The sequence below is a fragment of the Taudactylus pleione genome, unplaced genomic scaffold, assembly GCF_031769625.1.
Source record: "Taudactylus pleione unplaced genomic scaffold, aTauple2 ptg000005l, whole genome shotgun sequence".
NCBI lineage: Eukaryota > Metazoa > Chordata > Amphibia > Anura > Myobatrachidae > Taudactylus > Taudactylus pleione.
Genome location: NW_028284408.1, coordinates 12,742,882 through 12,758,802, shown reverse-complemented (window position 1 = coordinate 12,758,802; position 15,921 = coordinate 12,742,882). Strand labels below are relative to the sequence as shown.

At 40.2% G+C, this 15,921-nt stretch overlaps 1 protein-coding gene across 1 annotated transcript in view; it reads left to right on the top strand.

The window, feature by feature from the left end:
- VWA8 (von Willebrand factor A domain containing 8) overlaps positions 1-15,921 on the top strand; it is a 428,582-nt gene that overhangs the window by 223,560 nt on the left and 189,101 nt on the right. The window contains exon 27 of the mRNA XM_088482592.1: positions 5,994-6,145. Coding sequence (XP_088338718.1) covers positions 5,994-6,145 — 152 coding nt within the window. The remainder of the gene's footprint in view (positions 1-5,993; positions 6,146-15,921) is intronic.

The following is a 15,921-nucleotide window of genomic DNA, read 5'->3' as shown; positions in this document are numbered from 1 at the left end:
CCATAGTGACAGTTTTATTTCTATAAATGTATTTGTTGTGATTCATAACTTATTTTTACTGTATGTAAGAAATGTGAACTCCATATGCCAATTTTTATATCCAATCATATTTTCATATAGACAAGCCTTTCAAAAATGACAGGATTATTTGCAGGGAGCTGAAAGGTGCTGTACACAGTAAACTATATATTGTATATTTAACACTATGTCAAATTAATGGGCGGAATTCATGGAAAATGTTCTATGGGGAAAAAACTACAGAGCTTTAAAACATCTCATCACTATTATCTCCCCTAGTTACACTAGCCTAAAATATTGGCTTCCAACTGGGGCTCTCCTCTGGTCATGGAAGCTCAGGAATTCTAATGGATCTTGCCTGCCTAATGGGGTAGACTGCACAGAATAGAGGTGTGGAGTCTAAAGTGTTGGTGATTTTCACCAGGGACCCCCGCAAGGGGATTCAGACTTCACTGTACCCTACATGCAGGTTCTATTCTATTCTTTATTTGTCATTGACCGCACAAGTGATGCCAACAAAAAAACAAAGCAACACATACCATATAGTAAGACAGGCAGCAAAATTACACTGTAATACAACACCATACAGCTATTTAAGCTAACCGTTTAACATACGCACTGCTGCAGGAAAAAAACTATTGTGCAAATGCTTTGTGCGAGTGCACAATGCTCTAAAACGCCTATTTGATGGCAATTTCTCAAAAAGAATGTGATTAGGATGGCTGGAATCTGCTAAGATAGAACTAGTTTTCTTCCAGAACCTTTTTTCATATATCTCCTGTGTGCACGGTAGCACCATTCCAATGATTTTACTAGCTGTTCCAACCACCCTATTCAACGCCCTCCGCTCAGCCACAGTACAATTCCCGTACCAATCAACAATACCATAAGTCAAAACGCTTTCCACAATGCTACGATAACAATTTAAAAGGGTTCCCCTACTCACACACGCAGATCGCAAGCGGCGCAGAAAAAACAAACGTTGGTGCGCCTTCTTAAACAAGAAGGCTGAGTTTAAGGACCATGACAAAGTGTTTGAGACATAAAACTCCAACAACTTAAGGGAGGGTACTACCTCAATGGTCAAACTGCCTAGACACACCGGGGCTCATTATAGGAGTACTATGCTTCCTAAAGTCGATAATCATTTATTTTGTTTTCATCGTGTTTAAAAGGAGGCAATTTGCCCTGCTCCACTCAAACATACTATCCACCTCAGCTCTATAAGCAAGTTCATCCCCGTTGGTTATTAGACCAACGATAGTGATATCGTCCACAAATTTAACGATCTTAACAGACCGAGACTGTGACACACAATCGTGGGTGAACAAAGAATACAGAGCAGGGCTCAAAATACACCCCTGCGGGACTCCAACATTCAGCACCAACTCCTTGGAGCTAGTTTTCCCCAACTTGACCACCTGGGGTCTGTCAGATAAGAAACTTAGCAACCATCTACAGGTAAACCCATTTAGACCTAAGCCAAACAGCTTGGTAATCAAAGCACTAGGTACAATAGTGTTAAATGCTGAGCTAAAATATACAATCCTTGCATAGGTATCCCTAGTTTCTACGTTAGGATTACATCCTCCGTTGATCGATTCGCCCTAAAAGCAAACTGCCACGGGTCAAAACCTGCTACGAAATGAGACTGTATATGATTTAGCACTAGCCTTTCAAAGCTTTTCATCACAAGTGATGTTAAGGCTATCGGGCTGTAATCATTTAAACATTTCGGGGACCATTCTTAGGAATCGGGACAATTGTAGTTTGTTTCAAACACTTAGGGACAAAGAAAGTAGACAGGGAAAGATTAAAAATAACCATAAATATCCTGGCTAACTGGTTACTACATTCCCTCAGGACTTTGCCCAAGATGCCATCCGGACTCGCTGCCTTCCTAGGGTCTACAAAGTGCAGACATTGACGTACGGCCAGCTTGTGCAGCACCAAGGGCAACTCCCCTACCCTTTGATCCAATGCGGGAACATCAAGGTTACTACACTCATCAAATCGAGAATAAAACTCATTTAGATCCTCTGCTAAAGAACTGTCCACACTCCCGATCTCTAATGTTTTAGCTTTATAATCAGAGAGCTTCTGCAGGCATTTCCACAAACTGCTGGGGTCACCACTCTTATTAATCTTTCCTTCCATTTTAGCGGTATAAGCCCTAGCAGCACAATACTTTACCTTATCCCCAGACCTAAAATACCTACCTCGTGCCCTCAAAAAGGAGTGGACTTCACTGTTTACCCAAGCCTTTTCATTTGCAAACACCTTAAAACTGTTTTTAATCGTTACACTCTCCACACAGCAATTTAAATAACCTATGACCATAGGGGTCAACAGATCCAGATCAACTGAACCATTTACCGTGGATTACTCTAAAAAAAGATCCCAATTCGTACATTCCAACCTATCTTTCAGATGCTCAATGGCCGTATCAGGCCAAACATGAATACTTTTCTAGCTGATCTAACACGCCTTACAATAGGAACATACATAGGGACCAAACAAAGTGACACATGATCAGATTTCCCTATATGGGCACAAACAGCAGTCTCGTATCCAAGTTTAAAATTTGTGTAAACCTGGTCCAAGATATTTCCACTAGGGATCGGCACCCCAATATTCTTATGGAATTTGGGCAGTACAACCTTTAGATCCACACCATTAAAATCACCGGCCACGATGAACGCCCCTTCCACATAAGCTGCTAACAATTTAGCCACGGCAATATATAATAGATCCAAGGCACAGCCTCCATTTGCCTGCGGGGGGGATATAGACTGCCATTATTATAACTGTTGTGAATTCTGTGAGGTTGCTGTCCTCAGTATAATTTCCCAGTAGAGAGGATGTGGCAGTGTGGATGCAGAATAGTCAGACAGGCAGGAGTCTGTAACCATTTGGACAGTGAAGTACGAGGGCAGATGAAGGTCAATGGTGAGCCGAAGTCAGAATCCAGATAATCGCATGAAAACCAATCAGAGATTAAAGCAAGAGCAAAGTCAAACAAGCTGAGGTCAGGAATCCAGGATAACACAAACATATCCATAACGCTGAAGTATGCACACACTCTAGAGCCTAATGGAGTAAGCAGAGCTGGCTACACAGATGCCTTTCCGACGCATAATTGACTGGCTGGCAGGTTGGAACAGAGGGACTTATGCACCCACAAGACTGGTAAGCAGTGCCAGAGTTCCGGCAGCATGTGACAATACTACCTTTCTTAGGGGTGGTCTCCAAACACCCCCTAGTTATATTATGGGGACGTTTCTTGAAGTAGTGGCCTGATTCAGAGATGGATGCAGCTGCTGTGTGCAAATATGTTAATGCTGCAGGAGGCATCTGAAGGAAAAAGACGCCAGCATCTCAGATCTGATGCCTGCTTCTGAAGACACAGGATCAGATTAACTTCGCAGATGTCACCTAAGCTTACACAGAATGACCGCCGGAACTGCTCAGCTGGGGCTAAGAAATCTGCGTCTTTTGTGCTTCAGTCATACTGCGGTTTAGAGGGCACTGTGAGCAATCTTGCAGGACTTGTTCTGCACATGCACAATATAGGGCACAAGCAGTCCTCCTTCTGTCAGACTTGTACGCAAACCATCTGAATCAGGCTTCAAGCACGGAAAAGACGTGGAGCATAAGCATCAGAGGAATTGACCCAACACCTCTTGTCTGGACCAAAGACTTTTCATTCCTCTAGAAACTAAAGATGTCCTCGGGAGATTCCAGAATCCACAATTTGGTGCATTTCATATTGCTCTTAATTTTCCACCAGGATTCCTTAGAGTAGTGCTGGGGGAAGTTCTAGTCCATGAACTACAGGATTAATGGTTTGACAGATTTTGAAGGACCCAATAAATGTTGGAGTGAATATGACTTTTGTAATCTTTAACCTCAAATATCGAGTAAAAAGCCAGTCTTTATCCCCAAAGTTGAGAACTGGACCCTTCTGTCTTTTCTAGAAAACTTTGGCTAGAAGAGGAGCAGAAGATAGGCTTTTTAAAAGAACAAAATGTGCCTCCTTGGAGAATCTGTCCACAACTACCCAAATTGTGTTAATCCTTGGAATGAGGGATAATCGGTGATAAAATCCATGGAAATATGGGTCCACGAATGGTCAGGTGTACAGTAGGAAGAGGCTGCAGAAGACCCAAAGGAGCTTGGGAGAAAGGTCTTATATTGTGCATGGGTTAAACATGCAGCCACCAATAATCGACTGAAAAACAGTGACCACCTGGCCTGTCTAGAATTTAAGCATTGGGCTGCTTGTACAGTAGGTAACAGTGGTTCCAATGGTCAGTATAAACTGTCACTGAAATATTGGCCCTTTCCAACAAGTAGCGCCATTCTTGCAGTGCAAATTTTATAGCTAGGAGCTTCTTATCACCTATCACATAGTTTTTTTTTTTTCAATTCAGCTCCAAATTTGTACAGATGTAATGCATGCACATTGAAACTTAGATTCATACGAAGTTGCACAAACTTGCACCACTGCATATGACATTGGTAGTTCATCCACCTCTGCATCAGGCCCAAACACTTCTATGGAGCACATAGTGCCTGATTCAAAGTTGTACACTGTTAGCATCGCTGCTGCATCTTTGGTGCTAACATATGCTAATGCCGCAGTAGGCATCTTCCGTCCAGACAAGCAGCATCAGATCACCATCGGGCAGCCATCTGAGTAAGCCTAAGTTTACTCAGAATAGCCGCCATGGCCAGGAAATTTGCATCAGAAGATGCAGACCCTGGTCTTGGCACTCCCAGTGCATGGTGGTGATGTGTCCATGTTTTTAAGAATTCTGTACGGCGCCATCCTCTCCCCACCCCCAAATGGGCGCAGCCTGTCAATCAGGCAGCGGCTTAGAGGGCATTGCATGTGACGACACATGTGCAGTCCCCCCCTCTTTTTGAAGCTAGTCCAACGTTCAAACTATGGGCCTGTTTTGGGAAGAGGTTGTGGTGTTTTCCCTCTCTATTTATATAGATCAGAATGTGGTCATTCTTGGTCTGTATTGTCAATTATATATACTCTTGCACCTTTATTGGCACTGGTTGCTCTCAATTGCACCCATGTTTACTCTCACAAGCTCTTACCTTATGTGCTTTTCTTTTCTTCACTTATACCATCATCTGCTCCCCACTGCTTACAATGGCACAAACCTTTGGGTTTATTTGGGTATTATGACTGCTGCTGCAGCAATTTTTTTTAAACCTTGTCCATGTCCTTCAATGTTCTGTACTGCAAGTCACTTTTTTCTTGTTTTGTTGATACTGTTTGTTTCTGTACTTTGTAAGGCACTTTGGACCCTTTGTGGTACCATATAAATATAGGATAATAAGTGTTTAAACTATTCATATACCTATATATTTTTCATTGATCTCTATGGTAAGAGTTATATCTTTCATTTCTTGTAGGTTGAAGGTCCTCAAACCACCTGCCCTCATCCATTTTTTTCTTCCTTTATTGTTTTCTCTTAGATGTGTTTTGTGTTAGTTTTAAACTTTGTGAAAACATGTGGTCATTGGTTGCACTTTGTGTGCTTATTTTTGCATGTATTGGCAACAAAAGCTAAAAGAAAAAGAAAATATTCATAGACATACATTTAGACTGACACAAATATGCATGTTTTATTGGGTTCCCATTCCACTGTTACTGTATCTTATTACAGATTTTATTACAAAGTTGCTAGAGGGCATTTCTTTCCAGTGCAGTCTAATTTAATTAATCAGAGTTGAAAACAAATTTGATGACTCCATTAAAGTAGAATTGCTCCTGTGCGTAAGTAGAGACAATTATTTTATTTTCTATACTGTACAAGCATCCAGTTATCTGCTCAGTGTTTCTTTTAGAATGATATAACATACTGTAACAAACATACAGGATAGTGGAATCATCATGCTCCTAGACACAAGTTTATATTTTATTATTATTATTTTTTTATTCTTTCTCCAACCAGAAATTTCCCAATGAGGGGCTGGCAAATGTTGTCCGGAATGTCTTTGACTTTGATTCCTACAACCAAGAAATGCGTGAGATTTTAATGAACTCCTTACATAAGCATGGGATCCCAATAGGAGCTAAGCCAACCAACGTCCAACTTGCTAAGGAGTAAGGATATGTTTTATAAATATGCTTAGTATATTAATATTAAATGAACATGAAATACAAAGTAAGATGACATTTTCATTTGTCACCGTGTACATTTGAGATGCAAATAATAAAAGGAAATTATAGTTTTTTTCCCATAAACCGTGTGTTCTTTTTGCTTCTTCTTTAATGAAAAGAAAATAACCATCAGTAATATCTGCTTTTTGAAGTTTCTGAGGAAAAGTTTGATGAGATTAAAACTACCTCAGATATTATTATTTAGGTTGTTTTATTTATGTAAATTAATTTTTTCGATGTATAGTATTCAGGGTTCCAGGTAACTGATGGTTTAATGCTGTCATAGCTATTTTCCTGCTGTCAGATGGATCAGTCATTCTTTATTACTGTGAGAGCTCACAGAGGACAGACTACTTCTGTATAAACTCCTAAAGACATTGCAGAGGTTCCATGGATCCTGATTTTCATGAAAAACAAATCAAGTATTAGGCCTCTTTAGACTTGATTGAAATCAGAACTTTTCCTTGCTGTACTTGTCTAATAGTCACTATGTGTGAATCATACGACTTTAACAATTGTAAGTAACAATTGCTTTTGCTACTTTATGATCTTTAATGATATACTTACAAAAATGTATTATTTTATAATAAATATATTATGCCACACTATGAGCTAGGTGGCATCTACCTGGAGCGATGGATATTTCCACTTCTAAAACTAAACTCAAGTGCAGGAGTCTGTTATTACAGTAGCTGGTCACAAGGTAATTTAATTATTCATATATTCATGGTATATTCCACATTTGCTATTTTCAACCTATTTGAGGACTCAATACATTTCCTAGCCTGTGTTCATATTAAATGCAGAGATAATATTAAATCATTGTCGATGGTGGAACAGATTTTATTTCCGCCCATTTACTGTAGTTGTTTAATTAGAAAGCTCCTGTCCAATTAAGTTAATTGTTGTATTTGATAGATTTAGCATTACTGTTTCAACACCATATACATTAAATCTACTTCATCTAATGTATACACTTACTATAAAAGAACGGTATCCGGATATAAGATAAACAATAAAAAGGTTGACAGTCAATTTGTCCTCATAAAATGGTCGACAGTAACAACAGGCCTCTGACAAAAGGTTGGCAGTGCAAAAAGTTGGCAGGTTAAAATTTTTGACTCAAAAAGGATCAACATGGTTTTTTCAACATTTTTAAGGTGAGGTTTAGGCTGTGGGAGGGAATGGTTATTGTTAGGCACTGGGGCGGAGGGTTAAGGTTAGGCATTAGTGGGAGGGTTAGGGTTAAATTAAAATAAAAAATGTCAACCATTTGTGTTTTATTGCAGACCCTCGTGAAAAGGATTTCAACTGATCATTAATTGATTAATTGTCATAATATGTCAATGTTGTATTGTTATATCCTCTAATATCTGTTTTTTATACCTTATATGTTTTATAATATGTATCTAGAGACCATGTATTTAATAGCTTAATTACACAATAATTTATTAAATTATTTCTGAAAGCAATTCATTTATGCTGTTACTACTTAATAATTTAGAAGCGCGGTTATTGTTTTTTCTTTCCTTGTGTATATGTATTGGTTTGCTACCATTATGTTAACTGCTGCTTTTTAACTAATAATTTTTTTAGTTTAGATTGTGTGAGTTTTCAACTCATAATTCATTACACATTCAATCTGCCGTGATACAAATTTTCAATTGGGATCTCTTCCAGCGCTTAATTCTTAATTTTTTCCTTGTTTGATTTCAACCATTTGTGTGTTGACCATTTGGACTTGTCGACATTTCAATTCTGACTACCTTTTGTACCCATTGATCTTTTGTCCCTGTCCACCTATTGTAACCTGTTGACTGATTTCAAAGGACTCTGGTTGCTGTTGGGATGTTTCGGTGTAAGAGATTGGTGTCCGGGACCTATTTCCATGTTCTGCTACAGACCTATCCCATCTGGTCTTGGAGGAGGACTCTTTCCCAGTTTGCATGCATGTTGAGTTCCCAACTATGAGTGGTAGACATGCTTGTTGAATTATCTTTAATTTGAGTGCTTTATGTGAAGAACTTGGATCCTTTTTCAAGAGGTACTGCACTACTGTTTTTCCTTTCTCTGTTTTTTTGGGATCATGACCTTGAGTTAAAGTGAGGAGGATCATCTAGCCATATTGTGAACTCACTGAATCCACCCTAATTGAAGAAACCTGTTCATTTAAAGGAATAAGAGGTGGATGTACTGAGATCTGGTACCCCCAACACTACAACTCTATTTGGAAAGTAACTGAGAGTAAAGTTGTGGGTGTCACATTTTCACCATTGGTGTTTCCATTTGTGCATGTACTCAATATTAGCGCCTAATTTTATTTTTTTGTTCATTGATATGATTTGGAAGTTTGGTGAGACCTACGTTTTTTATCACATTGGTCGCACAATTCTGGTTTAGTACGGAGTATCCATTTTCTAAAAACTAATGCATGTCGACCATTTGGTATCAATCTGTTGACTATCGATCTTTTTACTGTAAATTTTTTAGAACATCAGTCAAAATTCCTACATAAATTTTATTGTGATCTATCAAAGAAATGCCATCTTCTCCATTTATAAATTGAATTTGTGTTTGCTAGCATTTTATTGTTAGTAATGCTGTAAAGAGTACAAGCACCTGTTTACATTGTTATTTATAACCTTGGTCCAGGAGGAAGTTGTATCTGCCTGAGTGAGATAAATGAACATAACCAGAGAGTATATAGTGATGCATTGAATTATATTTTTGGATTTAGCCAAGAACAGATACTTTTTGAGAATTAGTCTGTTGATTACTGAACTGAAAGTGATTATGTATTGAAAAGAAGCAGTTGGGGCCCTATAAATAAAATCTTAATAATAACTGTAACTTCAAGAAATGATAGCTGTGCAATATATATGATAACTCACAGGGAAATCAGGATGAAGGTGTTAATCACTAAAATTTGGGGACCCAGAATCTGAAAACCTTTAGAATTTTGTCACATAAACTAAAGCCTGGATCCAGTGCAATCCCTTGCTTAAAAGGTTAATTTACTTGTAAATGTTATATTTATTTATTTACTTATGCATGCTTTGCAGATAATAGCCTGAAATGTATGGAGGCACTTTCTATAATGTTGAATAATTTGTTGTAGAAATGTAATACTGTTCGCAAACTTCACATATTACTAATTAATGGCCACATAGCGTTTTCAAATGTTAATTCAGGATGAACAATTCCCTAGTGTTTTCTGTATTGTGTTCTTCCAGAAAGGTCATCAAGTAATGGATTCAATGATTTTAAAACTACAACTCACACTCTTGATATATATACTGTATATATGTGTGTATATATATATATATATATATATATATATGATGTGTGTATATATATATATATATATATATATATATATATATATATATATATATATATATATATACTGTGTATATATGTATTTTAGGGATGTGCGCTGACCCCCGTGTTTTTGGTTTTGGATCTGTATCTTCTTCGTGTTTTGGATCTGGATTTGGTTTTGCCAAAACCACCCTTGCGTGTTTTGGTTTTGGATCTGGATTTTCTTTAAAACTTTGATAAAAACTGCTAAAATCACATAATTTGGCCTTTTTTTTGTTCCTACAATATTATTAACCTCAATAACATTCATTTGCACTAGTTTCTAGTCAATTTTGACCACCTCACAGCTCACAATATAGTTTTCATCCAGTTTAGGCCCAAAAGTTGCACCAAGCTAGCTGGCTGACTAAGCTAAATGGCAGCAGTGGGCGGCACAAACATGTGGCAGTTCAACGCCCAACATGGCACATAAGGAAACATATATTTTCATTATTCAAGAGGCCTGAGGGAGATGGAGTATGTACTGTATGTAGTTGAAGGCAGGGAAAGGAAGGGTTGATTCGTAGTAAATTTTATTTAATTCTTTTGATTCTGAAGCTAATTTATGAGGGAGGAAGAGAGAGCATGGGTGAACAATATGTCCCTTGTTTTGCCCACAAAATCAACTTGGTGGTTCAGAATATTTTTTTAAACTAAAGGGGCATCCAAGAGATGCTATTGGTGGCCATAAACATTCCTGGACATTTTCGACATTCAGCATGCATGTCAAAGATTGCAGCTGCTGTGGCAGTTCAACTTCCAACACCTGGAAACAAATGTTTTATAATTCAAGAGGCCTGAGGGAATTGGAGTATGTATGTAGTTGAAGGCAGGGAATGGAAGATTTGATTCCAAAGCAAATTTATGAGGGGGGAAGGGAGGGAAGCATTTACAAAAAAATAAAAAAATATTTAAATCATTCAAATCAGTCCTTGCCCCAGTAGAATCCTTGAGCACTACGCTAGCTCCTGCTGCTGGGAGTGGATCTTCATCCCAGAAGGGGACAGGAAAACTATTATTATAGTTTAAAAAAACAATTGACTGTTAAACAATTATTTGCAAGGGGGAGCAAGTATGACAGCAGTCACCCAGTTGCACAGCAGATCACTGGCGCCATAACATCTATACTAGTATTAGATGTGCGTCCAATATCCACTAATATGCAGTGGGTGTTAGACAGTTAATTGAGGGCCTGTGTCCCCGCTACCAAATCCCATCTAGATTCCACTTCACTAGAAAAGCAATTCCCAGCCTGCACAAGGATGTTTCAAATTTTTTTTAACTTAATTGGTGTTCTCCAAATGCCCATTGTCCACTTAACCACAGATATGTGGATAAGCGGGACAGAGCAAACACAAGATTACATGACAGTAACAGCCCACTGGGTGGGTGTATTGCCGTCAGTGGCACCAGCAGCAGCATCTAAGAAACAGCAGCTCATTCAGAGGCAGGCTACTCCCTGTATTACTGGTTTCACTAAGAGGCATACCCCTGACAACCTTTTAGAAAAACTCAGGGAAGTCATTGCAAAATGGCTTACCCCACTTGGGACTCTCCTCAGGATTTTTTATTTCTGACAACACCACCAATATTGTGAGAGCATTACAGCTGGGTTAATTCCAACATGTCCTATGTTTTTCTCACACAGTCAACTTGGTGGTGCCAATTTTTTTAAAAATTACATGGACGTATAGGAGATGCTCTCTGTGGCAACATTTTCGCCATTCAGCAGGAGCATGTAGAAGATTGCAGAACCTGCAAGAAATGTTGAATTTGCCCTGCCTCCAGCTGAAACAAGACATAGTTACAAGGTGGAACTCCACCCTTTTTATGCTTCAGTGGATGAAGGAACAGCAAAGAGCAGTCTAAAGCTGCACAGCGAACTATGACATAGGAAGAGGAGGGGAACTGCACCTTACTGAAGCTTAGTGGAAAATACTTTCCGTGTTGTGCAAAGTGCTGAAAGCCTGAAACCCTTCGAAGTAGTCACTTGTTCAGTGAGTTCAGATACTGCCAGCTTGAGTCAGGTAATTCCCCTAATTAGACTGTTGGAAAAGCAACTTGAGAAGCTGAAACGAAGTGATTCTGCAAAGTACATTGCACTTGTAGACCAAGTCCTTTATTTGCTTCACCAGGAACCAAGGGTTGTAAGGACCTTCCAATCGGATCAATACATTTTGGCAACCGTGCTCGATCCTGGGATTAAGTCATACATTGTGTCTTTATTCCAAATGGACACAGCTCTGAAAGGATGCAAAGACCTGTTAGTAAGCAAATTGTCAGCTCAAGTGGCACATGATGCAGCGATGGCTCTTCAGTTTCTCCAGCAAGTGCGTCTGCCAAGGAAAAACAAAACTTTCCCAAAAACCCACTGGTGATGCAGATGAGTCAATACAACCAAGTCTAAAAGAATTGCCTACAATTAAATTAATGAGACCTCCACAGTGACTCCATCTGATACGGTCACCATTCAAAGAGTGGTTGAGGACTATTTTTAATTATAGCGTCCAAATACACATGTCAGACAGACTGTGGGCCTGATTCAGACCTGATCGCAAGCGCATAGTGCTCGCAAGCGGGTCGATGGTGTGCCAGTGCTCACTACGCGTGCGCGAGCCCCGGAGCAAGCGCAAAAAGCACTCGCTCCGTGGCTCACTAAAAAAGGGGCGGCTGTCAATGTTGATCGACAGCTCGCCCCATTTTGTAGGCGTGGTGGGGGGGTGGCTTCATAAACAGAGGCTTTCCCAAGCAAACTTCGTCTAATAGAGCTTCCGGCTCTATTAGAAGCTCTCTGGGGCTTGCGGCAATGAGACCCTACCGCAAGGGTCTCGTCACAAGCCCGATGGTCGCGATGGTCTTGACCATCGCGACCATCATCCTGGCCACTTGCAATAGCTGTGGGTAGTCACCCACAGCAATGCGAGCGGCCAGGAGGCCGCACCAAAAAGAAAAAAAAAAAAGCCCTGATTCAGAGCGAGCGCTCTTTCAGAGCGTCCGTCTCTGAATCAGGCCCTGTGTGTCCACTAGCAGGAAAAAAAGGCAATTTGGAGGACCTTGCACAAACTCGCTTTGCTTTACTTGAGCTGCCCACCCTCCAGTATGTACTCTGAAGAGCACAGCCGGGAACTTTGTCAGCGATCAGCGTAGGAGGCTTCTTCCTCAAAATGTGAAAAGGATGATATTCATCAAAATGAACTACAAATTCCACGAGGAAGACCTTTACTTCCAATTATGTCAAAAAATTAAAGAGGCACCTGTAATGGTGGATTGCAGCTTGGACAAATTTATATTGTGTGAAGAAAGATGATGTAAACACTGTTAAGGGGAGGGATCGGATGATGATGGCAACAACATCTTGCCTCTGTATAGCCACTTTGTGCAGGTAGAGATCATTGCTAGGATTGTCATCTGCCCATTGGTAGCTTGTCTTCTTGGGGCTCAAACAAATCAATCGCTTCATGATTGAGGATATTGTTGATGAAGGTGTTGGTGGTGAATATGGCAGGTGCTTGGATCTAGCAGAGAGAAGGGAGCTAGCTGATGCTGGACTGCTTGTTGTTACTTTTTAGCCAAAGTTTCTAAATTTGACAAAAACTTTTTGGATGGATGTGCTGCAGATGGACGTAACAGGGAGGAGGTTCCTAGATGTTTAAGGTCCCTACCTCTACTTACTCTGGCTTTACAAAGGTTACATATGGCTTGACAATTGTTGTCTGGATTTGGGTAGAAATAATTCCACACATAAGAAGAAGTGGAAGTGCCCAGACATGACAGTGGGCTTTTCCTTATCATGGGCAACAACTTTTTCTTCCACTCGTGCCTGATTTACACAAACAACATCCTCATCAACAACATTCTTTTTAGTGCCAGCTACACAAATATCCTCCTCATCCTGGTGCACTTCCATAGAAGCATTTTCAATTTGTATGTCAGCATGTTCACTTGTGCTTACATAATCATAAGAGGCAGAACGACCAGTCATAAATAAAGCCCAAGGCCATTTCCTTTCCTTGCCACTTCGTGTGGTGAAAGGCATATTGCCAATTCTATATCTTTCTGTAGCTAGCTTTCCCTTTGATATTTTTTTCTTTATCAATGTAAGAGATTGCATCTTTAATTTTAGATGCTCTGACTTAAGCCCTGTATGCCCTTGGTCATCGGCTTTAGTAGATGACGTAGACGGACTAGAATTGTCATGACTGCTGGCACAGGCAGCAGCTCCAGCACTAGTATGTGGTTCTTGCTCTCCTCTCAACTGATCGTTCTCCATATCAACAAGCACAAACAAATTGGGGTACAGCACACACATCAATTTGTACCAATTTTAAATATTACACTGCGGTATCAATGACCTATAGTGTCATAATATTCTTTATGAACAATACACTGCACTACCACTTAGTGTCACAATACATGTTGACAGGGGCATCCTCCACTCCCTGTGCGGGGCTCCCTCCTCTCTCCCTGGTGGCTGGCAGCCAACTGACGCTGCGGGCTAGCCACCGGAGCATTAGTAGATATCGGGCAGTGGCCGGAGTGTACTTCACATGCGCAGAATGCCAGAAAAATGGCCGTGGCGGCCATTTTCCGGTGTTCTGAGCAGCGCTGACACCCGACGCGGGACCACGGACAGGTAAGTTTAAAATAATGTGGGTGCAGGGTGTGCAGTTCGGGGCCCCCCTGGACCCGGTGGCCCGTGTGCCCCGCACACACTGCACCCATTGTAGTTACACCACTGCATGTTGAATATTACACTGCGCTACCACTTACAGTGTCACAATATTTTTTATGAGTAAAACATTGCGCTACCACTTAGTGCCACAATATTTTTTATGAATATGCTGTGCTACTGCTTACAGTGTCACAATACGTGTTGAATATTACACTGCGTGTCTACTTACAGTGCCACAATATTTTTTATGAATAAAACACTGCGCTACCACTTACAGTGTCACAATGCGTGTTGAATATTACACTGCGTTTTCACAAGGTATCACAATATTACACTGCGGTTACACTTAGTGTCACAATACGTATATGAATATTACACTGTGCTATGACTTATACTAGTGTCACAATACGTTTATGAATATATTATACTATGGTCTAGCAGCGACACAGTAAAAAAATAAAATAATGTAGTACACTGGGGTACAGCACAAAAAAAAATTATATTAGCTTTTATTTATTTTTTTACACTAGGCACCCTTTGATGGATAGAGCACCCCTGGATGAACACAGCAGTCACTGGATGGACACAGCATCCCCTGCCCTGGATGGACACTACAGCCACTGCCTCTGGATGGACACAGCAGCTACTGCCTCTGGATGGACACAGTAACCCCTGGATGGACACAGCAGCCCCTGCCCTGGACGGACACAGTAGCCACTACCCCTGGATGAATACATTAGTCCCTGCCCCTAGATGTACACCGCAGCCCCTGGATGGACACAGCAGCCTCTGCCCCTGGATGGACACAGCAACCCTGCCCTGGACAGACACAGCACCCCGGGACAGACAGGGATGATGACGTTGTGCCTCGTGGTTAAAAGGGGGAAAAGAAAATTGTAGGTAAGTAAAATATCTTGTGTAGTAATTAGACCGGTATCTCCCAACTCCAGTCCTCAGGGGACCCTAACCGTGTATGTGTAGGGTTCATGATGTAGCATTCATTACTGATGTATTCATTACTGACTGACACATTTTAAAAGATACACAGCTAGTACTAATTATCTGACTTGTGATTCTGTGAGGTGATCTGGAAAATATGCACTGTTAGGGTTCCCTGAGGACTGGAGTTGAGAGACACTGAATTACAGTATACATTCAACTTCAACAAGCTCTGTTACATCAATGTATGTCTATGTAATTGTTAATAATAGTAAAACTTTATGTTGTATCTTAAATTCACACTTCAAGTATGTTTGTCATTTATATTTGTTCTTTGAGTTATTAGTATTCATTCTTTTAGCTAATCTTAATCAGTGTTCTATGGCGACCTAAAGTGTCTATAGATTTATAATGTGTCTCCAGTAAATTTATTCAAGACTTAAAACATAACTTTATACCTTATTCTCTAGTCAGTGGGGAGGGATAAGAGTTCTTAGGGACATTTTTAGGAATTAAAAATATTATTTGTATTTTGTGAGCAATGGATTGCAATATTATTATCAGAAAGCCATCCACTTGTGCTTAGATGTGGGCCTGTGAAAAATGTTAAGAAATATATATCATCGTGAGTGAGGGTTGGGTATGGGATCCCGGTGGTCAGGATGCTGCCAGTCAGAATACCAATAGCGGCATCCCAACAGTCAAATCCCAACACTACCAGGTAAGTACCCTAACGCAAACCACTACC